Genomic DNA, 27,353 nt, shown 5'->3' on the forward strand with positions numbered 1-27,353 from the left:
AATGTGCATTCCACAGACGAAGCTGTCTGCCTTGTCAGTTTATCAATTGCTGATAAGGAAGCGCGAAGTGTGATTTGGGTTACCAATAGTATCAATGGAAAGACAGTGAAACTCGAATTAAATACTGACTCCTGAGTTTCTGTCATGAATCAAGATGACACAAATTAGACACAAAATAGACTATTATCAACCACTTTGACTCTAAAAACCTACAATGGGGATTTGATTATTATAATTGGAGTGGTGAAGTGCAAAGTTGAACTAAATGGTAAAAGGACAGTGTTGGACTTGTTTGTTGCCAAAAATAGAAGTAGACCTTTACCATGAAGAGAATGGCTGAAAGTATTAAAGCTGAATTGGTCATCACTCAAAACACGTCAAGTTGATGCGCTGAACAGGAAAGTTTAATATATAAAAGATAAATTTAAGCCAATTTTAAAAAAAGATTCAGTGTTCCTGTTTCTATGAAAAATTGTTAAGAAGCTTTTACTGAAGGAATTTCGGAGAATGATACACATATCTATTGGGCGACACCTATTTGGCCAGTTCCAAAAGAAAACAAGGGAGTCATGGAGACCCTGGATTGCTCTCTTCAGTAGGAGTACCGTTAATCAAGGGTTGTTTACGCTGTTTTGTCAAAAGAAAGGTTTTTGTTTTGGCAGACATATACATTTATGTGTTATAAGTAGGTATTTCGTGTTTTTTTTAAATATTGTTTAAATAGAAATCTGTTTCCAGTTGCGACAAGGGTTCATTTTGGATAAAAGGAATGTGAGGACAGCATAATCAGAAAAAGAAAATGGAAGTACTTTTTTCACAAATTTTAGTAAAGCTTTGAGGTCATAAGATAAGAATATCATCAAATTAGGATGTTAAACGGGATGAATAGTAACGACTTGTATTTGCAAGAACAGCTCTAGATACCGAAAACACCTATGTTTGTTCAATAGATCGAGTTTTCATAAAATAGTATTTTGCATATTTAATACAGTATGTTGAATTGTTATAATACATCTAAGTCAGTTGTAGAGAAGTAAATGAGTATGCTAATATGAACTAGAAAGTCAACATTGATATCCAGTTTAGGTACCAAACATCTGACAATTAATCATAGTTAATATATAGAAGTAAACACACACATGAAATATGAAAATGTATCATATCCAAACAACTGTCAAACTATTTGGAATTTAAATGCACACACAAGCTGTAGCACAAATACATTTTTTTGCAAACACAACTTCAAAAACAACGTATCTAATTACCCAAACAGTTTTTGTGCATCTTTAAATGTGTTTAATTGTTTTGAATACCCACTTATTCACATTTTGGACTAATATTATTTAAACTACCAGATCAATTTTCTGACTTAACTTGCAAGTATGATTCCAAATGAAACAAAAATAAAACCTGTTAAAATCACATATCTTTGAAAGTCACACACCAAATACTGAATGACTGCAAACTGCATAAGCAGTCTATTATATCAATGGTGTCCATCTAACACATCAAGACCAATGTATTTGATGTGAGAGCACAGTTAATTTGCGCCACTTACCAGGGTTACACAATCATCACATGGTTATTTAAAAAGGCAACAATCAACATCAGTGTAGCAGCAACAATGCGAACACGGGTATAAATGAGTTAAATGGAGAGTAGAAAACGTGAATGAAAGGTCAAATAAGACATATCTAAGAGTTTTACTGGTTTACCACTCTGCTGAATTTGATAAAATGAAAATAACAATCTGAAGTAATGGAAACAATTAAGTGGAGTAATACAATACGTGATCTTAAATATTTGGATTGGTAATGTTTCTGAATCCATAACCAGTATAATCATCATCATAATCGTCATAAATGTGCCCCTACAAGGTTTTACTATAGCCAAATAAGAAACACTGCCCCGCCACCTGGCGGCCATGTATTTTAACGAACCGGAACCATTTTCCAAAATCAGCCGAGCTATCATAAGTAAAAATGTTCTTACCAATTTACATGATGATATACCATAAATGTGGTGACTTCTAGAGTGTTAAAAAAGTTTTACTATAGCCATTTAAGGCAAACTGCCCCGCTCCCTGGCGGCCATGATTTTCAACCAACCAAATCCATTGTCAAACTCATCCGAGACATCAAAAAGACAAATGTTATGACCAAGTTACAGGAAGATCGAAAAATAAATGAGACTTCTAAAGTGTAAACAACCTTTATCTTTAATTTGACCTAGTCACCTAGTTTTTTTTACCTAAAGTGACCCAGTTTAAACTTAACCAAGAAATAATGGGGACAAATCTTTGGACCAAGTTTCATTAAAATCAGACTTACAATGTGGCTTCTAGAGTGTTAACAAGGCAAAATGTTGACGACAGACGACGCACGACAAACCAAAAGTGATCTTAAAAGCTCACCATCAGCAAGTTGTGCTCAGGTGAGCTAAAAAGACGAAATCCAAACCTGCGGTGATTTTAATGTAAAAGTAAACCCAGAACTTTAAGTCGATCAATACCCTTTACCCTGAATTGAATAGTTTTTGTATCCAAAGGAAAAGGAAAACGATTTACAAAAATAGACCTGAAAAATCCTTATCTTCAGATGAAAGCAACAAGTTGATGAAGAAAGTAAAGAGCCGTGGACATTCAGTACTCACAAAGGGTAGTTAAGAAGCCTTCATTATAGTTTGATATTGCTTCTGCTCCTGCAATATTTCATAGAATTAAGAAGCAAATAATGTGTGGAATTCCTGGTGCAAAGATAATCATGGACTATACGATTATCACTGGCAGTAATGAGGAAATTCATTTAGAGAACATTTAACAAGTGCTGCAAACATAAAAAGAGTACAACATCAAAGTTAATCCTGATCAATTTCAATTCTTCCAGAGAAAAATTGAGTTTTGCGACCATGAAGTTGATGAAAATGGTTTACACAAAACAGATGACAAAATAAAAGCGAAAGTTAACGCGCCAAAAATAAAAAATCTAAAAGAACTGAGAGCCTTCTTGGTATAAGCACAATATTTTTTTAAGATTTCTGAAAAAATCTCGACAGAACTTTATACGTTGCACAAATTTTCTATAAAAGATGTTATGTGGAGATGGACAAAAGAATGCAAAAATGCTGTAAAACAAGTAAAAGAGGTGATCACGTCAGATTTGGTTCTTATTTACTACGATCCGACATTACCGTTAATGCTCGCGTGTGTTGCAAATGAATATGGCGAAGGAGCAGTTTTGAGTCACTAATTATCTGACGGATCGGAAAGACCAATAGCATATGCTTTGCGAACTCTCATCTCAGCTGAAAAAGCTAACAGTCAAATTTGCAAAAATCTGCAGCTTTGGTGTGGGATGTAAAAAGGTCAACTGTATATTTGCACGGGAACAAATTAACACTTATAAAAGATCACAAGCCCCTTTTTCAATATTTTACACAAAGAAGTGAGCAACTTAAACTACTGGCGCAAGATTTCACAGGTTTGCCTTATTCTTGGCAGGATATGTGTATGGGATACATTTCAAGAACACTAAAGAACACAAAACATCGTGGGAACTGCGACAGCCTGACTAGATTACCATTGAATATGAAACTGGTGTTAACAATCTAGATGCGGCAAAGGAGTTTCTTAATTAAATGATTGAGAACCTGCAAGTTATATGTTTGAAAATAGCAAATGCTATAAAAAACGATCCAGTTTTATCACACGTGTACGAAATAGAAGCAAATGGAATGAGTAAAATTGATATGTATCTTGTCAACATGAACTAAAACCGTACATACCAAGACAAAATTAACTTTCTCAAGAGTAATTATCCCTGCAGCGTTACGCAGAATAGTAATCGAAGAAATTCATGAAGGACACATATGTGTGGTGAAAATGAAGTCTTTGGCAAGAAGTCATGAATGTTGGCCCAATATGGACTCCGAGTTCGAAAATTTGACCAAAAGTTTGTCGCATGGCCGTATGGCCAACAAACCTAGTCCTCTAGAAGCACCCATCCATCTGTGCGAATACCCTACAGCACCTTGGTCAAGGATACATATTGAGTTCGCGGGACCATTTCGATGATATATGTACCTGGTTCTGGTTGATGCATGTTTTAAACTGCCGATTGTCGAGGTAATGCAAAAAACAACCATGCATACCATAGAAGTGATAAGGGTTGTATTTGCAAAGTTTTAAGTATGTCAAGAAAGTGTGTTGGACAATGGTCCGCAATTTGTCAGAGAACCATTCAAACATTTTCTGGATATGAATGTTTGAAAACATTTTCGCAGCGCAACATATCACCCTAGAACAAACGGTTTGGCGGAGATATTTGTCCAGACCATTACACAGGCACTTAAAGCTGATAAGCACGAGCAAAGAACAAAATAGACAAGGGTTTTAAATTGTTTAATTCAGTACCGTTATACAGAACATTCTACCACAAAAAAGACCCCAGCCAAGTTGTGTATATGTCGACCTGTGTAGACCACACAGGATCAAGTAAAACCAAGTCTAAACAATCGCCTTGAAAATGAACAATCAAAGATGATACGATCGATTAACATCGGCACTTCGAAATTGGTGAACATGATGCAGTTCGTGAGAACAGAGTGGGATGCAAAAGATGGACATCTGCTGTCATTCGCGCGAAAACATGTTCGGTCACTTATAAGGTGGACATTGAGAATGGAGTCATCTACCGAAGACACTTAGACCATATTCGTGCATCTTACAAAAACACCCTATATAGCCTCCCATCTTACACATCGATATACCAGTTAATAGGCAATACACCCAGTTACAGTTAACAATTAAAATTCTGAGTCATGAGTTTACAGTCAAAACCACCGACAGAGACGGAAGTATCGGCTCCATGCAGACCACAGAATCATCATCAAGTCGACGCTATCCATTGAGGGTAAGGACGAAACCAGAAACACTCGACCTGTGACTGGATTCCTTGTGTCTAAAGGGACATAATAATGCCCTAGGTAGTCAAGAACTTTTGTCAGATGTTCTTAGCTAGATAAATAAGATATGTTACTTGATTACTTGGGTTTAACTGGACAAAATAATGCCCTGGTTAATCAAGAATTTTAGTTAAATGTTCTTAGTGTTTATGTTTTGAGTTTGATTTTTGTTTGAGTTAAACAGGTATTAGAAGGTGTGTATTAAACTCAAAGTGCTGTTCATGTAATAAGATGAAAACACTGAACACATACGGTTAACCTCATTAACAGCGATGTTTCATCATGTTCAGAATATACACTGTAAAGAGACTATATTGCAGCGACTCTTTTGTTTTATTATGTGCAAATTTAAAGAAAAAAAACGTGTGAGTATTATCTTTAAGACATGAAGAACAGCTATGTTTTGTTAACTTCTATAAATAACTTGACATAATCATATTTGTATCTCTTATTAAGGGGAGGGTATATGTCATGTATCGTCGGGGATTTATACGATACCAAATACATAGTTGTGTTTAACCTCCCGGTGTATGTGAAGAAAATACACCATGAATAAATTTTAAAACTTGTTCTTGTTATTATCTTGTTACTTCCTAAACTCGGAAACTCAGCAACTTCCGGAAGTGTTTCACTATCGCCAAATACATATCTAAAAAACACTTCCATTCACACTTGAAGACACGCCTTTCAATAGACTTTTTATTAAAAATGGCCGTGATGTAAGTATAACACATTTTCTTCGCACGCGTTATAACAAAAATGTTACTTTTATAGAGTTAATAAGGTTTGACTAATTGTGAAAATATTGCTCTTTCTTACACAGCTAAGATAGCATTTGATATAACATACTATTTTAATAGTGATCACATGGTTTTAAGTTTGCCTTGAATTGAAAACTTCCCGCTCCTGGTGGAATTTTTTTTAAACAGACGACAAACATTTTTAAAGCAGATAAATCTTTGTATCAGATATTTTGAGAAAATTTCCTGAACATGGGACATAAATGTGACTTCTAAATTTTCCAAATGTTTTAATATCGCCATATATGCTTTTCAATTATTCAAAACCATTTTCAAACTCGGTTGAGGTATCGTCAGACCAAACGGTCTGACCTTGACCAAGATACATGCATATTGCACAAAACTCATGACTTCTAGAATGTTCACAATGTTTAACATAAGCCATTTTTGACAAACACTCGATAATAAATTGCTTTACTTCACCGGTTATTTGTTTTACGTTATACATATTTAATAAACAATTTTTAACATTGATACACAGTCATAACAAATATATACTTTATTTAATACTTGTCATGTATATGAGAAATAGAGTAACACATGTTACCATAAAGCGAATATATGATCACCATTAACTTTTAAAAGCTTTTAAATTGTAACACATGTTAACGATTAACACATGTTGACACCTGTATACTTGTATGCTGTAGCTGTTAGAACGTTGAGTAATATTTTAACAAAAATGTTGTTGTTTTTTAGTTTATTTTTATCTATAACATTAAATTATAATGATTTAAAAATACCAGTTACGCCTAGAGTATGATCCATGCTGGCCCAAGAGCCATGATTTGTACAAACTTAATATACAATGTGGCATACCGAATATAAACACCTAATACTTGTTATAGAGAATTAAGACCAATTAAAATACTATTTTTAAAGTTATTTACTTTTTTATTAAATTTTATAAATCATAATTGAAAAGGGGCGTGTATAGTTTAAGCCCAAGGGGCATGATTTGAACAAAATTTTGAAGAGGAGCATTATAAAATATAATGTTGTAAATATTTCAAAATTTAGATTCGAGTTTACGCGATTAAAAGTATCTGCTCACAGATTCTAAGTCGAAGCAGGGCGATGGCAAAAACCTGAAAAGACACCTATGATAACAGAAAATGTAAACACTGTAACGTTCTCGAAGATGAGTTCCATTTCTTACTAGAAAGGCCAGTTTTAATAGTCTTAGAAAACAATATATACAAAGATATTATTGGAATAACAAAAATATGTAAAAATTTATCGAACTCTTATAAACTGACAACGCAAAAACAATTAAAAATCTTGCAACATTTATTTTTAAAGAAGCTCAATTGAGAACAGATTTATATTATAAAATGTTTCTCTCCATATACTACATTCTATTTGTATCCATAGCAATAAACGCTTTATGTATACACATTCTTAGAACATCCGATTTAATTTGAATAAGATACGACTCTACAATTTGCATACTATATACCTACCTTAAATTAGTTCGTAATAATAAACACTGTTAAAAACGTATAAATACCTGTTAAAAATAGCTGTTTATTTTCAATATGCATGTTTTTAGAGTTGCAAGTTCTCTTTGTTTGTTAATTCTAAATTTATATTGCTAAAAATTATATGTATATGCCTGTAGGTCATTAACCAATGGTAACTACATTGTGTGTTATATGTATGTGTACGCATGGGCTTCAAGCCTAATGTATTATGAAATAAAACCGAAAACCTATAAATAGTATAAAACCACTGACCCAAGAAAGTTGTTGGGTTTATCTTTAGTTTTTGGAAAGTATGTATTCATAATTTTATCCATTGGGCGTGGGCACTTTTGACCACATGTTTATGATTTGAAGTAACTTAGCTATAAGACATATCATGCCCAATAACAAACTTCCGGGCTTGTGGTTTCATAGAAGATTTTGGATTTTTCAATATACACACGAACGGAAAACAAGTTACCCCTAAGGTGAGACCACTTTTGACGGTCACCCTAGGAGAAAGATGTGAACTAACATATTAGAGGCCACCATACGATGTTAAACACCAAATAAAAAAATCTTGACCATAATGATGTCAGCTAGTATGTAAGTAATTTAGCAAATAATCTATATAAATCGTGTGACATCTAAATTACATAAAACGCCACATAAAAGTCGTTTTTATCACTTATTCAGTGTCTTGTCCCACCAAGCAATTATCAGTGTATCTAACATCCGCATTGAGTGTTATTAGATATCATATAGCTAAATATTGAAATAAGGTTTATGAAAATAGTAATATAAACCTATATTTGTAAATGAAAAAAATCTTTAGAAGTTATTGATGAAATTGAAAAGAATAAAGATAAGGTGTCGTAAGCACATGTGATTTTTCTACACTATAAACAACGCTTCCGCACACTTAAATACAATCCAAACGTGTTTCTTTTATTGAAAAAAAAAATGCAAGAGAGAAGTGTCCTTATCTTACTTTACATATTAGATAATTACAACATTTGGACTTGTCTTGACTTTTGTGCAGCACTGACTTTTCTTATGGATAACTTGTTTGTTGAATTTAATGGTAAAATATTTAAACAAAATATCGGGATTCATATGGGTACTAATTGTGCGCCACTTAAAGCTGATATTTTTTTTATTGTTATGAAAGCGATTTTATGTTAGAATTGTCGAAAACTAAACAACTAGATCTGAGTCAACGTTTTAACCTAACTAGTCGGTACATTGATGAAGTACTAAATTTAGATAACCCATACTTTAAACAATATATTCACAAAATCTACCCGAACGAACTAGTCATAAATAGATCCTGTCAATCAAATACAGATGCTTATATTTAGACTTACATATTGCTTTTAATAATAATATTATTAAGACAAGTTTATACGACAAACGGGACGACTGAAATTGTGAATTTTACGTGCCTAGATGGTAACATCCCTAAAGGTCCATCCTATGGTATTTACATTTCGCAGTTGGTCATTACGCCAGAGCATGTTAATGTATTAAAGATTTTAATGATCGTAATCGTATATTCACAAAGAAATTGCTAAAATAAGTATTTTTGTACCATAACATACGACATAAATTCGCCACAGTTTGACTCAAAGTATGGTGATTTATTTTCAAAATATAATGTTTTTTTTAAATGGCATTTAATTAACTGAATTTCCCACCCATAATTTTATGGAGATATTTTGCAGCGTGTTCGCAAATTAAAATATCTTAAAGAAAATGATTATATTTAACTTTTCAATTTAATAAACTCATTTTTTATCGAAATGATATTATGTTGACGTACTTAAAAACACATACTTGTTGGTTTTCGATTAACTTTATCTTTCTTCTCTTAAAATTTGGAATTATTAATGGAATAACCATTTTATATATTTGATTATAAAATATTCAATAACATAGCTGGTTTTATTGGTAATTCGATTTTACAGTACCCTTCATTTTTTTAAATTTTTATTTTACAGTACTGCCCCTTTAATTATATTGGATTGTATTTACGTCATCGTGTCATCGCTCCTAAATAACGTCATCCGACATACTTTCACTGTAATGGGCTCCATGCATAGGTCATGGGGTTTATATCATTAAACTTTATTTAAATTCTCTTTCTGACGGGCGTTTCTTGCTTGATTTATTTTTTGGCAGTTGCATAAACAACCAAGCTATGCAATATGGATGTTTTACACACATTATAGCTGCTTCTTCCTGTATTTGCACGATGATGATATGACATATTTACTATATGATGCTATGTTCTTTAACAAAAGTTCTAAAAAGAAGGGATGTATATGATATAGTTGACACTTGTTCAAAATTTCATTTCATCGTTCCTCAAAAAGTTGTAACTCTGTTGCTCTGGTCTCCTTCCTACCATTGAGTAATGAAATGGTTATTAAATTGAATGCGTTTTAATTCAATTTTATTATTGTTTAATTTGTGTTCCAATGCTATTAGGTTAAATTTTATTTACACTTTTATGTATCATGAATATTGCTGGGCCAAGTATGAGGTTGAGCGCTCTAAAACCGGTTTAAACCCCCAATGCTTTGCATTGACCGTTCCAAGGCGGTGACCCCAGCTTTATTCTTCTTTGTGTTAATGTGGTTTCGTATTGTGCTGTTTCGTATTGTTTGGCGATTGGTCACTTGTCTCAATGAAAGGACCAACTAATGTTTTAAAATGAGAATAAAAACTGCCCCAGCAGCGGGAGTTTCACTTCTTTATATTGATACATGACCACAATACCATGTTACATGCTAAAACCAAAAGCTCTCGGCCTTGGGCTTTCAGAAAATATGAGTGTTAACGTATTAATTATATACATGAAAGGAAAAGAAGCAATCTCCAGGACAGAGCCAAATTTTATCCTGGGGTTAATATTTAAAACCAATTACAAAAGACCATCATATAATCACCAAATATGAAACGACCAACCCTTTCGGTTTCTTAGTCGAATATTTGAAAAGTTATTACCCATATAGGCCTTTATAAATCATACAACGCGTAGGGCGTTGTCAGTTATGACCTCAGGGATATGATTTGAACAAACTTAGTAAAAGATCAATTAATGCTGTTATACAAAGAAATTGTAACGTTTGATATTTGCTGTTCAAGATAAAACGATGTCCAAGTTTTCATTTTTTAAATCTATTTTAGCTGAATAGACCTATATATACAATGGACCCGAATAATTCAATTGACTTTATTATATGAGAGTCAGCAAATGATAATTGCTTAGATGTTTGGTTAAAATCTACCCAGTTATTCAGAAGGAGAAGTTATTAAAAGAAAATATTGACAGAAGTACCCACGTACGTACTGATGGCCATGACAACGGACATGATCACGGTATCCTAAAGCCTCCCAATGAGCCATTGTACTCAGATGAGCTAAAATACAATTAAGATAAAAACATTTTATCACAAAGACATAATGTAAACATTTTGGAGACATACCGGTAATAATGAGCAAAGTATGATTCATAGACATATGTGTATTGTTCATTTAAAAGGACATAAACACTAAAAATCAACGAATATTTTGCACAAATTTCGAAAATAACGTGAACACATAAAGAATAGTGTTCCTTATAGCAATAGACAAAACTTTAACGCTAGATGTGGTCTGGTAGCATAAATGTTACACGATAAAAATGCTCGTTAGTAATTTTTTTATGTTACAAAATATTCCGTGTGAATTTCTCGCGCCGATATCCGAACATTTACGAGCGAACGAAAGATTGGCTTAGGGCAGCGTCGTAAGCACGACTTAGTTCTCTTGAAAACGTCCTTCTTCCGACGCAGCCCGAAGCCAGTCTCGCGTTTGCCTATAAATGTCGTTGCGGCAAATTCACATGGAATATATTTTAGAACAAAAAATAAAAACGAGAATATTGTATCGCTTTAAATGTATGTTACCATACTACATCGTGCGTTGAAAGTTTGGCTATTGCTTTAAGGAAAACTGATGTTTTATGGGTAAACTATATTTTACGAAAGTTGGTGCAAAAAAAAAAATCGTTTATTTTGAGTATTCATAAAACTTTAACATACACGTGAACATATACTCAAAATTAGCTTAACCAAATTTTCTTGGTAATCTTCTTATTTTGAGCATGCCATCTGGAAATGCATCAATTTCAATTTGTAAGGCATTTCATACAAACATTATTTGATCATTAATTTTGCTTGACATTTTTCGAATGTCAATACTTGTTTTTGGCAAAACTCTTTTGCAAAGAAATAAATTTTAACTAAATATAAACCAAACATAAACTAGAATATTAACTTTTATATGAACTAAACAAAAACTTATATTTTAACATAAATATAATCTAAACAGCACATGTGTCTGGATTTTAGGTTGATTATAATATTATAAGATGTAACAGGCATTTCAAAATCTTCAACAGAATACGAGTACTATACTTTTATTTGATTTTATTCCATTAATGGGGTGTTTTAAAAGAAGAGAATTACTGTTAAAGAAGAAAGCAATTCAAAGGAGTTCAATTCTGACAGGGCAATTGAACATAGAGGTCTACACGAAAGTTATTAAAAATCATTTATGTTGTTGATCATTAATTTATAATGTCAAAAAAACTATTATAACCATATCTAAAGTATTATGAAATAGCTTAATGATACAAGCACCGCTTGTGAACATTTTATAGGGATCATTTGCGGTACATGAATTCACTGGAGAAGGCCATTTCATTTTTATCTATTGAAAGAGAATTGATGTGTTGAATATACTTAACAAACATGATTATTGGAGAATATAATATTCTTATAATTTGAGATGTGTTACTTCCACAAACGTGGTTGAATAATTAAATACACTGAAAGGATCGAAGGAAGAGAAATTCTTCTTTAACCGAGTTATCATGAGACCAACTGTTCTGCGGTTCATTAATATTAGACAAAAATGTGACTTGTAGTTTGTTCACATAAAGTAACGGTAGCCACGTAAATAAAACTGCCCCGCCCCCTGTGGTTGCCATATTTTCAACTTTGTTACAATTATCATCAAAACAAATCAAATTTAATGAAGATTGGAGCAACTGTGACCATCATACAAGCTGTTAATTTAATTTGACAAAGTGACCTACTTTCTGGTCTCACGTGATCCAGTTTCAACTCGGAAACAAAATCATTAGGCCTAATGTTTCGATGACCAGGTTTCGAGACGATTAAGCAATAAATTTCTCGGTTTTAATATTCCATAATGTGAAAGTTCAACACAGTATATTTGTTATAATTAACTCAGCGATTCCCACCTATTGTTTCTAACATGTTACCTGGTAGAGAACAATGAGCCCCCCATACCAGCAGGCTCTGGACAGGTAGTGGGCGTACTTCTTCTCTTGCTGGCTCAGCTTGTTGAAGGCTGCAGAACATTCAAGCAGGCAGAACTCAGTATCTGGCCTCACATGGTGCAAGTCTTCCGAAACAGCGGGGTCACACATTTCGTCACCAGTTGAGGAATATCTTAAATAATATATACAGTAGATGCAATATGTCATCTTATAACTTAATCTATTAAATATAACTATAATAAAGTGTTAGAGGAGGAAAAAAATTATATAAAATATTACAATAGACGAGGAGCGGAGAGACAACCAAAACTAATTTTTAAACAGATAGCAGGTCAATAACTTCTCCCGTTTAAAAAAAAAATACCGTCGAACTAATTTGTACACCCGTGAACATCACAAAAAGCCAATAACTCAGGGAAATTTTGCAGACAAAATTAAAGATGTTTTTCTAGACTTTAACATACACATACCTTTTATGCATATAAGACGTCTGGAAACTACCTAGTGGACAGCACTTTTATAACCATTTTAATATTGAAGCCGTAAAAACAGTAGAATGACAGAGACTAATCGGACAAACTGGAATATACGGAATACCTGCAACGAATACGCAAATTAAGACCGAGGAGGCACTGGAACATCTTTAACAAAGTATTTCCACTCTGACCAAGAATAGGTACAGAAAAGGAATGAACGATACAAAATGGATGACATATCTCTATGTGTTGGTGTGTATAAGATGCTTCACAGGAAAGCTTGTACTATTAGAAATTAAAAACAACCCACATTTTAGTTCTGGACTTGATATTCTGGCCAATCAGCGATATTTCAGACGGACCCAGACCAATCTGGTCCAAGTTCAGTCGTTTCTCCAGTATCATAAGAAGCATGAAGTAACCAAAAACTAATGGAGCATTGAAGACTATAGAAAATTTATGAGCAACATTCTTTCAGAAAATTCGGATGATAGCATAGGCAATATATCATTAAATGGCATGAAAAGGTGAATGTATCAGCTTACTTATAAAAGGTCAAAGGAAAAGACCTTTCACAAATTAAGTGAAAACATAAAGAACATCTGGTGAGACACGCGCGAAAGCAAAGTCGTCAAAAGGGAAGATACGAATGGACCGAACCTGAATTGGAAGAACATGTGAGGGAATATGATGTTGATTTTTGTGAAGAATGCAGCATGAAGGATGGAGGATGAAAACATGGGTTAAGGCCGGATTTTGATGGAAAGTTACTCGTGTCAAAAATAAATGCATGCAGGATGTCTGAACATTAATGTCGATGAAAATGAACCGTTTTTAAGAAACGTTAATTAACAGTACCGCGTTGTTTTTTTCGATCGATACCAAAGCCTTTCACAAAACTGGCACATATTGTAAAGTTATATAACCATAATATAAATTTCATTTCACTTTCATAATAAAAAAATACAAGATATCAAACAAACATATTAATTTAACGAAAAAGTACATAAATAAATAATAATAATAATAGTAGTAGTAGTAGTAGTAGTAGTAGTAGTAGTAGTAGTAGTAGTAGTAGTAGTAGTAGTAATAGTAGTAGTAGTAGTAGTAGTACTAGTATTATTATTATTATCACTATTTAATTGATAAACATAGTAATTGCATGTTACATGTTTAAAAAATATAGCTATTGTTTATTGTTGTTTTAATTATGCTTTCAGTCATTCAAGGGGTGTACCTTCTAAGATGATGCTACGATTAGCAGCGTATCGTCTGAGAATAAAAACCTGTATCCAAACTTCTGCAGAGAAACTCTGTTTTCCAAAGCTGTCATGTTTTTATAAGCTACCCACACGTACTACCCAAAACAACGTCCTTCCTAAGAAGAGAATGATTGACCAGGAGTTCAGAATGGCGCACTACGGCGCTCACCTAAGGCCCTAAGGAACTAAACTATTCTAACAAAGAGGAGCTCAAAATAATGAAAATGCTTTATGAAACATACATATTTACATTGTTTACAGTTTGTTTGTATTTTAACCGGCTGAGATATCATAAGAACAAATGTTATGACAAAGGGTTAAAAAAGATTCGACACATAAAGTGACTTCTAGGGTTTAAAAATGTTTTATATTGGACCTAGTGACCGATTTGTTGCGCTCGCATTACCATATAGGAAAAACTGTTCCGCCCTATGGCAGTCATGTATTTTAAGGAAATGCAGCCAATAAATCATTAGATCAAATGATCAAAATTTCGTGAAGATTTGACTGTTATTGTAACAAGATTGTATTTATACATGTATACAGTCATATAGTGAAAACTTCCTCGCACTCTAGCGGCCATGTTTTGAAACGGACCATAACCATTTCCGAACTCGGCCCATGTCATTCTAACAAATGTTCTGAATTAATTTTATGATTATTGGGGAGTCCATTTGATTTCAAGAATGTTACTGTTAGCAGGGGTTCACTAAAGCCATATGAGCAACCATGTTTTTTACACGCACCGGCACCATTTCCGAACTTGGCCAACATATTTTTTGAAAATATTTTCCAAACAAGTTTCATGAATTTTGACAAAAAAATATGACTGTTACATGTTTAAGTGTTATTATGGACATTTTTCACTTGAATTGAGCTGAAAAGAATTAACATGTCAAAAGAATTAGTTAAAATGTGGTAACTGACCAATTATCTACAACTCATCTTGCTATAAGTTGTTCATAACAAAATAAATATATTATTATCGATATCTTACATGAATCACCCAGTCCTCTAAGCCGAAATGATCCGTAAAACAAAATTGTGTCTTTGTGTCGTAAGAACGAATCTGCATGAAAACTACATTTAGACTCACATCGTACATCAAATCATTTCTGTCGTCAGTTGTCAAAAAAAAAGTACGGTTGATATTCAAATGGATTATCTTTCTCTTTCCGGCATATTGTTTTAGTATGTTGATGCTGCATTAACAAATATAAGTGTATATGAAGTGAAAACACCAAAAATAAACAACAATTACGATAGACACCTATATACTGTTAGATGCCCATAATATCACTTTAACAAAGTTTTACTCAAGCTTCTATAGCCAATTAAGAAAAACAGACCCATCCCATTGCGGCCATGTTTTTCAAATGGACCGCAACCAATTTCATATTTCGGAAAAGGTATTCCTAAAATAAATGTTCCTACCATGTTTCATGACGATTGGAATACAGTTGTGACTTCTACAGCGTTATTGAGGTTTTACAATAGCTCCTAAAACCATATAAGGAAAACTTCCCCGTGCCTTGGCGGCCATATTTTTCAATCGACTGTTACTATTTTCAAACTCGGCTAAATTATCCTAGAACAAATATTCCTAGCAAGTTTCATGAATATTGAACTAATACTGTGACTTCTACAGTGTTAACAAAGTTTTATTACAGTCATATAAGGAAAAATGCCCGCCTTCTGTAGGCCATGTATTTCAACGGACCGAAATCATTTCTGACCTCAGTAGAGATGTCTTTTGAAATAATGCTGTGCCCAAGTTTCAGGAAGATCGTACAGACAATAAGACTTCTTGGATGTTAAAAATGATTTACTATAGCCATATAAGGAAAAACTTCCCCGCCCCTAACTAACGGTCATGCTTTTCAACGGACCGGAACTGTTTGCGAACTCATGCAAATTTGAAAATAAATGTTGCCTCTATAGTGTTTACAGGGTAAATGTTGACGACGCGAGAACGGTGACCCACGACGCACAATGGACCAAAAGTGATCACAAAAGCTCACCATGAGCACGCTGTGCTGAGGTGAGCTAAAACACACATGACAAAACTTGTTTCAATCAGATATTAAAACTGATCAAAAAGAAAACTTATGTAAATAGAAGTTGCAGCTTTACCTTTTGGCTATATCCAAAAATGTATCAGTAATTGTTTTTGGTTCTATACTGGACAATGGTTTTAAGATATTTGCGCAAGTTACAACAGATAAATTTTCCAGTTTTTTACCAGGACCACCTTAAGATTCTGCAACTTTATTACGTTTTCACAACGTTATTTATGAGTTCGTTTGTTCAGCTATAGAAACATGATTATTTAAAATATCTCAAATAATAAATAAAAGCTGCATATAGAACAGCTTAAAGACTCACCTGCAGTTGTTAACCGTTTAAACACACTTACTGACTTACTTGAACTGAAATACAGTTATATCTTGCAACGAAGGTAGTTATATTTTAAGTCGCAATATTAACGTCGCCAGATTAAGTGCTTAATGGCATTAACATCAAATATCTACTAGCTACCTAAACATTAACGACAGTTTATCTGATGAATTAGTTACATCATGTCGTTCCATACAAAGACCTATAGAATACACAGATTAGAAACTTCTTCTCCGCTATAGATATATTCAATCAAATATCGCGGCAGGCGTGACTCCGCGAGAGTCACGTGACATTCATTTTGGACATGCCGCTAACAGCTGTTGTCGGCCATTTTGTCGCGAATTACGAATTATTTCTTCGTAATTAATCGCAAATATGTGTTGTCGTAGGGTTTTCTGTGCATGATCTGGTAAGTTTTTATTATTTTGATATTGTTGTTCACAATCTGAATGTGTAAATGAATGTTTTTAGCGCTCGATTGGTGGTTTGCAAAGCAATATATGTCTGATTTAAGCCCCTTTATCCTATTGTACACGTCTGTCGTCAAACGTGTTTTGGTTCTTTTTTAAAAACTTTTGCATTTCTCTTCCCAGATTGATGAAATAAGAATTTTATGCTAGGTGATATGTTAATCTAGGTATGAGTTAAAAAACTCGACGAAAAAAAGGCATTTTAAAGGATTTTGCCTTTTTACAATTGGTACAATTTTATGTCATTCAATCATTTCTCACAACTGTCGCCAAACTGTTTTGTTTATTTTGAAAATCAGTTATATTTCTTATCCCAAATTGTTGAAGTAAGATTTTTATGCTAGGTGAGATGTTAAACTAGGTATAAATTACAAAAAAAACTAGATGAAAATTTTCAATTTAATTGAGTTTGCCTTGTACAATGTTGGTACAATTTTAAGCTCTTTTACCCTGTTGTACACAATTGCCGTCAAACGTGTTTTGGTTCTTTTTGAAAAACTGTGTCATTTTGCATCCCAAAATGATGAAGAAAGATTTTTATGCTAGGTGATATGTAAATCTATGTATGAATTAAAAAAAACTGGATAAAATGTTTATTTTAAAGGATTTTTTTACCCTATTGTACACATCTGCCGTCAAACGTGTTTTACTTTTATACAGCATTTCACCGTGTTTATAACATACTATTACAAACAAGTATATTAGAATCTACCACATTTACAACAAAGACTTAATTTAATTGGAGATCACAATGACAATTAAAGAATGAATTCGCCGCGGCCAGTGATCACACAATTAAAATAAATCAACAACGTAAACTGATAATTGACGTTAGGATCCCTTTTTTAATTAATTCCAACGATTGAAGAAAAAACAAACAAAACATCTTTTACAGTTTGCTAATTGATCCGACAATAAACACGCGCGTGAAATGTTTTTGTTTCTTTTGCGAAAGCCTAGTCCAGGAAACTTAGAGCTTTTATTAATTATGAACAGAACAGAACAATACTTTATTTCTCCCAGGTATACATAGATACAACATGGGGGACATATAATATACATGTTACAAAATACATATAATGTTTTCGGTTCAAGTGTGGGGCATTTTGTTGTATGGGTGAAGTCATATAAACAATGTGTAATAATAATAATAATAATAATAATAATAATAATAATAATAATAATAATAATAATAATAATAATAATAATAATAATGATAATAATAATAATAATAATTATTATTATTATTATTATTATTATAATTATAATTATAATTATAATAATAATAATAATAATTCGATGAAGAAGAAGAATCAACATCAATGTCATAATCATAATAATCATAATTATAATAATGGCACAATTACGAGGGACAAAAGCATCAGGATAAGAAATGATTTTCGCGATCATTAATCAAGCACATATGAGCCCGGTATTAATTATGAAAAGAAAAGAAAACTTGGTATTACAAACAAAGCTTTAATAACCTATAACGCATCAATCTAAATAAAAAAAGAGAATTAAAAAATTGAAAAATCTAAAGAATCAATAATGAATTATGTTGGACTGAAACCGTTTTTTGATCGAACGATCGTGCATTTATTATAACTGGGATCACCGCCTTGGAACGGTCAAAAGTAAAGTATAAAATACATCTCTCATTGTATAAGCACGGATGGCTGAGTGGTCTAAACGATAGACTTTTATTTCAGGGGTCTGTGGTTTCGAGCCCAGTTGAGGGTAACTTTTTTGTTTCTTTAAGTTTATTTTTTTTATTTAATGGAGCTTTTAAGATCCAATGTTTACATTTATTAATAATAAGCATTTAATGACAAACTGCGAAAAGTTCCCTTTCAGATGTTTACTTAAAATGACACAAGGTAAATATTTACAACTTATTGGTTGTTTATTTGATTTAAAAGTAATTTTGTTTATTTGCCTTGTCAGCGAGGTTACTTTGACGTTATTATCACTCTTATCTTTTTTTTCAAATCATTAATAGAAAAGATAATTTAAGCTTCATTTATGGAAAACAGGGCTTAATGCATATGCATTAATTATCATCCCAGTACCAGAGACTCTCTTCAAACGAAAAACACCATAAAATCAGAAAGTGTCGTCCTTGATTAGCTTGTGCGCACTGCACAGGCTAACCAGGGTGCATAGAATACCACTTATTTGATATGCATTCAGCGCCATTTTCCCTGAACGCAGCCAATATGTATAGATTTCAATGACAAACTGGCCAATGTCGTCGCACAAGCTGTTAAACACTAATGATTACATACACACACTCACTCACTGTCTGCATTGTACCAGTGGTGAAATATAAACAGGCTAATCAATGTGCACAGGAAGATGCAGTGGTTATCGTTCTTAGCGTAACTTAAAGCAGACCCACTTGCAAAACTTCGTCTTAACCTTAGTTGTCTGCAAGCGAACAACTAAAAACGGCTATGCAAGACGAAAAACAGATATTCAGAAAGACTTCTATTAAAATTGATATTATCAACATGCTCGTTTTGCAAATAAGCAATTGAATTATTTATTTTTAAAAAGCGACGAAAATATTGACCCGCCATACAAACCAACAAAGAGGCACCAGTGTTAAAGTATTTCTTGTGTCGATTGGGAACTCGGAAAAAATGTCATACCATAACTACTACATATGCGTAATGTCATACCATAACTACTACATGTGCAATGTTATACCATAACTACTACATGTGCAATGTCATACCATAACTACTGCATGTGCAATGTCATACCATAACTACTACATGTGCAATGTCATACCATAACTACTACATGTGCAATGTCATACTATAACTACTACATGTGCAATGTCATACCATAACTACTACATGTGCAATGTCATACCATAACTACTTCATGTGCTGTCATGCCATAACTACTACATGTGCTATCATACCATAACTACTACATGTGCGTAATGTCATACCATAACTACTACATGTGTAATACCATAACTTCTTCATGTCATACCATAACTACCACATGTCATACCATAACTACTACATGTCATACTATAACTACTACATGTGCGTTAATGTCATACCATAACTACTACATGTGCGTTAATGTCTTACCATAACTACTACATGTGCGTTTAGTCATACCATAACTACTACATGTCATACCATAACTACTACATGTGCGTTAATGTCATACCATAACTACTCCATGTGCGTTGATGTCATACCATAACTACTACATGTGCGTTAATGACATACCATAACTACTACATGTGCGGTCATACCATAACTACTACATGTGCGTTAATGTCATACCATAACTACTACATGTGCGTTAATACCATAACTACTACATGTGCGTTAATGTCATACCATAACTACTACATGTGCGTTCATACCATAACTACTACATGTGCTTTCATACTATAACTACTACATGTGCGTCATACCATAACTACTAAATGTGCGTTCATACCATAACTACGTCATGTGCGTTCATACCATAACTACTACATGTGCGTTCATACCATAACTACTACATGTCATACCATAACTACTACATGTGCGTTTAGTTATTGGCGTAACTATCTTCATACCGCCTACACGACAATTTGCTGACCAGTGCAAACTGACATTCGCAGTTAGATTGTCAGCAATTGAACCTGGACGGTTGTAATACAGGATTAAATAGTGTTGTGGTTTTCTCTTTTAAATTATGTAACAATCCTTTGTATGACGTCGAGGGCAGTAAATAAGAGATTACATTTCATATTGAATGTCATGGGATTTTCGCAAAAGAGTGGTAGTTAAATACTATTTACAACACCAGTCATTTATTTGCATTAAGTGCGATACAATACGAGGGTTAAACGTAATGTGGTAAAATATCATTAAGCTGTCATTACGATCTGAGGTCAAATACAGGGGCGACATTATATTGTAATTTCCTTTCATATTGATTCTTTAACTTAAGAATTAAATGCAATTACGAGCCATAGCACAAATATTATTATTAGTTGAACAACGGAATTTCATATCGAATCAATGATAAGTCATAAAGTGTGCGTTGACATTGCATGTTCACGCAGAAAAACGCATGCACCCTCGTTCGTATTACATGCAGGGAAGATACAGTGTGTCTTGTTCTGATAAAACTGGGCATAATACATGTGCGTAAAGGAGGGACTTCCTTGAAACTAAAAATACCATTAAAGCGGAAAGTGTCGTCCCTGATTAGCCTGTGCGGACTGCACAGGCTAATCTGGGACGACACTTTACGCACATGAATTAAGCCCAGTTTTCTCAGAACAAGACACGTTCTTGCGTTGAGCGGACCCTCCGTCTAGTAATAGTTGTTATTCGGAACTCTCCATTCTGGGTTTTCCGATATTTGAGCACGCGCGGTAGGTACAAACAAAAGCTGACTAGCATATTTTAAAGCGGGTATATACGATTTTGTCAAATATTTATGAATTTATATAAACTGTGTAAAAAAACTTATTATATATATATTTCAATTTAAATTAAAATAAAAGTTAAGAAGAACATGTGTCGAAAAATGCGAAATAAGCCAGATATTTAATTCTGAAATTGAAAACGGCTGTACAGCCGAATTCGCCAGCATGTATACCGTACATGTACGATGTGCATCTAAACTTACGAGGGGTGTTCCAGAAGTTCGTGGATTTTCGCTATAACTTTCATTTGGTAACATAGATGGACAAACAAATAGCATGTTAAGAATATTTCGTCCTTTCCAAATCTACTCTCCAAATATCATGGAAATACATAAAACAATAAATATATATCAGAGATTTAAACATGTGCACAATGCGCACACCGACGCACGTGTAACGTTTCTGTTCAACGTCAATGACGTTATGAAGTTAACAACTGTCAAATCTTTTCCACATAATCACCTCCAACGCGAATGCACTTTACGTGTCGGGAAATCCACTTGTCAAAAGTGTCTGTATACCAGTCAGCGTCAAAAGACGACACGATTCGCTTTGCTGCAACTATAAGTTCCTGTTTACTTGCAAAGCGAATACCGCGCAACTGTGATTTAACTTCCGGGAAGACGCGGAAGTCCATAGGGGCCAAATCCGGGCTGTAAGGATGACTTAGGCGCTGTAACGTGAAATTTGCCTTAAATTCTGTTTATTAACGACATTTAAACTCAATTTAAATTCGCGTAACGCTCATACTTATAATAAAATACACGCGTGCGCCGCATGTCGTTACTGAGGTCTCTATGGCAACGCGTTTCAAACGCGCTTTATGAAATTCATGCATTTTTAGCTTATATATAAAGTCCGTGATAATTGGTTTGTATAATATGTAAATTTCATTGACTTTTACCAGCAAACTAATAAGTTATAGCGAAAATCCACGAACTTCTGGAACACCCCTCGTAGTTAAACGGTTTATAATACAAAGACGAATGCTTCGGTTATTGTAGGAAAATATGTACGTCACTATCGGCTCGGGGCGCTAATTTCTCTTTGCTGCATTTTATGAAATTCGGCTTTAATGTATAATTTTTCTTGCCTATTTTGTGTTATTGTAACATATTTTATCAATATATTACAATTAAACACATATAAAAAATCGTATATACCCGCTTTAAAAGAGAGTGAATCAATATTTTCTCTTATCGCTGAAGAGTAAAGACCACTTTTTCTGCTCAAACGTTCGTGATAGTTGATAAAAATACCAGAAATTAATAATTTTTCTTTAGATGATCTAATCTCGATAGTGTTTAATTTGTAAGAATACTATGTAACACGATATAATGCTGCATGTACATGTATACCGCTTCGGTCACGTAACTATGTCATTGCATATACTGTGCGTAGGCCTGGGCATACAGTTTTAATGGAAGTTTGTCAACTAAACTACCAAGACATTGACGCCATCGTATATATTATATATTCAAATATACTTAAAATCATACAGACAAGTACCAAACAACAAAAACCTTACTATCCTCAGTCTATTCGTAGTACTATAACTAATATATCGTTCCATATCAGTTGGATATTTATGTCTAATGGTTTAGCTCTATTGTGATGCTTTTCTTTAATCAAATCTGAAAAGTAAAGAAAATTATTCGCTAAAGATTCAGACCTTAAGATTAGAAGACACATCACTAAAGAGCTTCACCATATATTACTTTTGTTTGCTATATACTTATAAAGCATGCCGAAAAAAAACAAGAACATCAATAATGTTTTTCAGAAGAAATATTGTAATGTCAAGCCGTCTGTATAGGTTTCTTCAATACAATACAGCTGACAAAGTATTTTTTCGTGTCCTTTAAGAATGTTAGCTACTGGACCCATTCGTATAGGCGGCGGTACATCTGAACGGTGTATTTAGACTTTAAGCCTGTATAAAACGTCTGACATACGTGTATATCAGTGTTATATTTGTCATGTGTGATTATAAATAATAATAGTTATAACAACAAAAGACTTGAATTTTGACATTTCCTAAAAGAAACACTACTTTCGTTTAAATACTTATTATCCACTACTGAATGTGAAGCAAATCGGATATTGACGTTACTGGTCATTACTGTATTAATGGCATTGTTTGTACCTCCCGCGCGCGCTGAGAAATCGGAAAAAAACCCACAGGGCGCGAGTTCCGAATTAAATCTATTGAACACTAGTGCCAAATCCTAAACTACTAACTCGTCTTTCCAGTCCTAACCAAATACCCAAAGCAGAGCATCTTCTTGAGTATCTTGCTTATCGGCTATCTAGCTATCTCACTTAACTCTCCATGGCACATAACAATGTTAGCCCTCATTGTGCTTACCGCGGACCATACACACATTTATAGCATCCTGTTCAAAAGACTGTATCATACAGTGGATTCGTCTATATAAATGATGACAATAAATGCAGCATTGTATAAGTATGGTTTACACACTGTTTATTACACGTTTTCCTCTGGTTTATATGGACATTTAAATGATTTAAACAGGAGGAAAAATATAAATCATTGAATCATACAACATTAACAATCATCGTTGAAAATTATCGTTAGATGGCTTTCAAATATTTTTAAGTGTACACAGGTAGGAAAAATGACAAAATTTGTTGCAATCAAATATCCCAATGTATTTAGCGGAACACTTGACATACCAAGCAAAGTATTACCATTTAAGCCATACATCCTGCTTCAAACTAAATTGTTTCAAGATACAGAAGAAATTAAAATAACTTGATGATGTGATTGTCTCTATTGTCTTGTGATCTTTGAAGGAGATGCGGAGCAGTCTTCTGAGACACTTTTGTCTTGTTCTGAGAAAACTGGGCTTAATTCATGTGCGTAAAGTGTCGTCCCAGATTAGCCTGTGCAGTCCGCACAGGCTAATCAGGGACGACACTTTCCGCTTTTATGGTATTTTTAGTTTGAAGGAAGTCCCTTCTTACCGAAATTCAAGTTTAAGCGGAAAGTGTCGTCCCCGATAAGCCTGCGCAGACTGCACAGACTAATTTGGGACGACACTTTACGCACATGAATTAAGCCCAGTTTTTTTCAGAACAGGACACACTTTTATTCGAAGGCCTGCATCTTGAGTTTTGTGTCCGCGTGGAGCGTCCTGGCGGCGCAGTAGTACAGTAGGATGGAAACTACCAGATACTTATAGAACCTGTACTTGATTTGGAAGCTGGCGGAACTGGTTGATCAAAACATGCTCAGTCTTGCCGTCACCGCCATGGCGGTTCTTATCCCGACCTCAGAAGTTTGGGTGCCATAATTTGACAGGTTACTCCAAATTACTTGAATCTGTTCACATCTCTCAGCACCTCGCCGTTCATGGTAACGTTTGCGTTGGTTGGTGTTGTTCGTGCTGTTCCATCCCATAAGCTCCTGTTTTTTCAGAATGTCTGTTGGTAAGGTCTTGGAGATCACTGCTGGTACCATCATTGAGCTAAGTAGCATCAGTAAATCGCAAGTGAACGATGGACCTGCCACCATTTGATATGGAGGTGTGGCGGTCTTTGATTGCCTCGTGTCTAACCTTCTCAGGAACAAGGTAAAACAGGGATGGAGAGTTGAGACGTCCATAACCGACACCCACTGAAGGCAAAAAGTAACCTTTATGCCCAATGAGAAGAACTGCGCTGCTGGCGTTTTCGTATTCTTGGTCGACTTGCACCAGTCCTTCCAAATTGATCAATTTTTTCAGAACCCTCATGTCACACGCGGTCGGAAGCTTTCTTTTAGTCTTTTACAAATTTATAACATATTCATTATTAGTTTACCTATTTAAAGGCGTGTGATTGTGTCTGTGTTTGAATATTTTTTGTTCGAAAGGTATTCAAAGAAAGAGAGTGAGTATTGAATATAGATATATGACTAAACTCCAGAAACGTCATCAGGCAACACATTATTGAGGGCTCGGCTTTTATTAATCACAATCGATATATACGAAATGGCATTTAACTTTAAATCATATTTAAAGCAGTGTGCAGCGCCATCAAACGAAAATATCCGTCACACTCGATGAATTTCTATAATAAAAAATATATTGTACACACAAGTATAGAGCACGAAACACTTAATCTCGCAGTTATGTGTAGTCTGCAAACATTCTGGTCCCGTCTACGCACTCGAACAACTGGGACTGACTCATATGACAGAACGTACGAATCACAGAACGTACGAAGCACAGCGATTACATCAATTCAACTTTCTGAGAATTTACCTATGCAAACACTTACATACGGATTATTCATCACGCCTGTCCAAATTTTAAGGAGAGTAATTAACTGAATAACACAACTTCGCTATTATGTTTATTTAATAAGTTACAGTGTGCCACCAAACAAAGTATTACACGGACGTGATATTACACGATTAAGGCAGCGGTCACTCTAGTGTGACGAGTGGTTTCTTTTAAGTAACGATTTGCTTTAATTGCATTGTGGTTTTGGTCATTACTGTACTCCTAACGCCCTGCATATGAATGTTCTATTGGGTATACAATACACTTTATTATGCAATTGCCATTCATATAAATTGGTAAATTATCTTCACAACGAACACGCATGTGACAAGCAGCACTCTATGACGCATGTGGTCCTGCCCCACATCCTCGGACAGTATGATCTCTCACTGGCTTGACGAATCTCATCTCTCATTTAGTGAACTACTTCAAACGCTCGTGTGCCCCGTGCAGGATCCAACATTTAATACGTCGTATTATTGCATTGTCTGCACAACCGTTAGGTCATTTCATGTGCTCTGTCTCGTTTTACGTGCATGGTTTATATTCTAAATATATATCATTGACGGATCTACTTATCTTTAAAACGCCCACAACAGTCTGGCATGCATGGATATAATTAAACGATGTACCGGTACTTTAATTGATTTTAAAATGTATTTACTTTCAATTTAACATATTTGATAATTATTTTAAGCTTCGATCAATCTTTTAGACTTTTTATTTAGACTTTACGACTTCAAACGGTATCAACGTTGATTTGTTGTTCAATGATACATCTTCTTTTCGGACGCAGAGTTCTTCACAATTTATTATAAGGTAGTTGTATAAACGTTTTATATACATTTCAACCCAGTTTTTTTTAATTTACTTTATAAGTCTTGACACACATGTCTTTGAGAACAAGAGATCTGCCCAAGAGCTCGGACGTACACACATTCCACAGTCTAAATACTAAATAAAACAAGTTTGAAATCAACACAAGCCATTCAAATTTATAACGAGTGTGTCTTAACGCACGTCGAGATGTGTGTGGACTTTTTATCATCCTATTTATTTTATAGAGATAACTTATGCAAAATAACATCAACATGGCCCTTTTTTGACGTTCATAAAGCATAGAAAGTATGATGAAAATGGTCATGAGAACTGAATAGAAAGACAATTTGCGATCACCGTCATATTAAATGAGTATTGTTTGAATAATGAATACCTATCTTACTAAGAATATAATTTCAGTATGCAAAATCCATGTACAAAACTTTTGATTTTTGACACCATATACAAATTCAAAATATACTATAAGATAATTGATGAAAATAAATAAAAAATAAATATGCGAGCAATACTTTTTACTCACGAATTAGGTAGTCATAAAGACAGCCCTGTTGACACGTACTTTGTTGTTCATGCATTACGTGTTAC

At 33.9% G+C, this 27,353-nt stretch overlaps 1 protein-coding gene across 1 annotated transcript in view; it reads right to left on the minus strand.

Moving 5' to 3' along the window:
• LOC127849816 (dipeptidyl peptidase 3-like) overlaps nt 1-25,123 on the minus strand; it is a 47,578-nt gene extending 22,455 nt beyond the window's left edge. Inside the window, exons 1-3 of the mRNA XM_052382569.1 lie at nt 24,994-25,123; nt 13,365-13,482; nt 12,561-12,750 (exon numbers count right to left, since the gene is read on the minus strand). Of these exons, the coding sequence (XP_052238529.1) occupies nt 12,561-12,750; nt 13,365-13,482; nt 24,994-25,123 (438 nt within the window). The remainder of the gene's footprint in view (nt 1-12,560; nt 12,751-13,364; nt 13,483-24,993) is intronic.
• Between the last annotated feature and the right edge of the window lie 2,230 nt (nt 25,124-27,353).

Source organism: Dreissena polymorpha, chromosome 11, assembly GCF_020536995.1.
Source record: "Dreissena polymorpha isolate Duluth1 chromosome 11, UMN_Dpol_1.0, whole genome shotgun sequence".
NCBI classification, from domain to species: Eukaryota; Metazoa; Mollusca; class Bivalvia; order Myida; family Dreissenidae; genus Dreissena; species Dreissena polymorpha.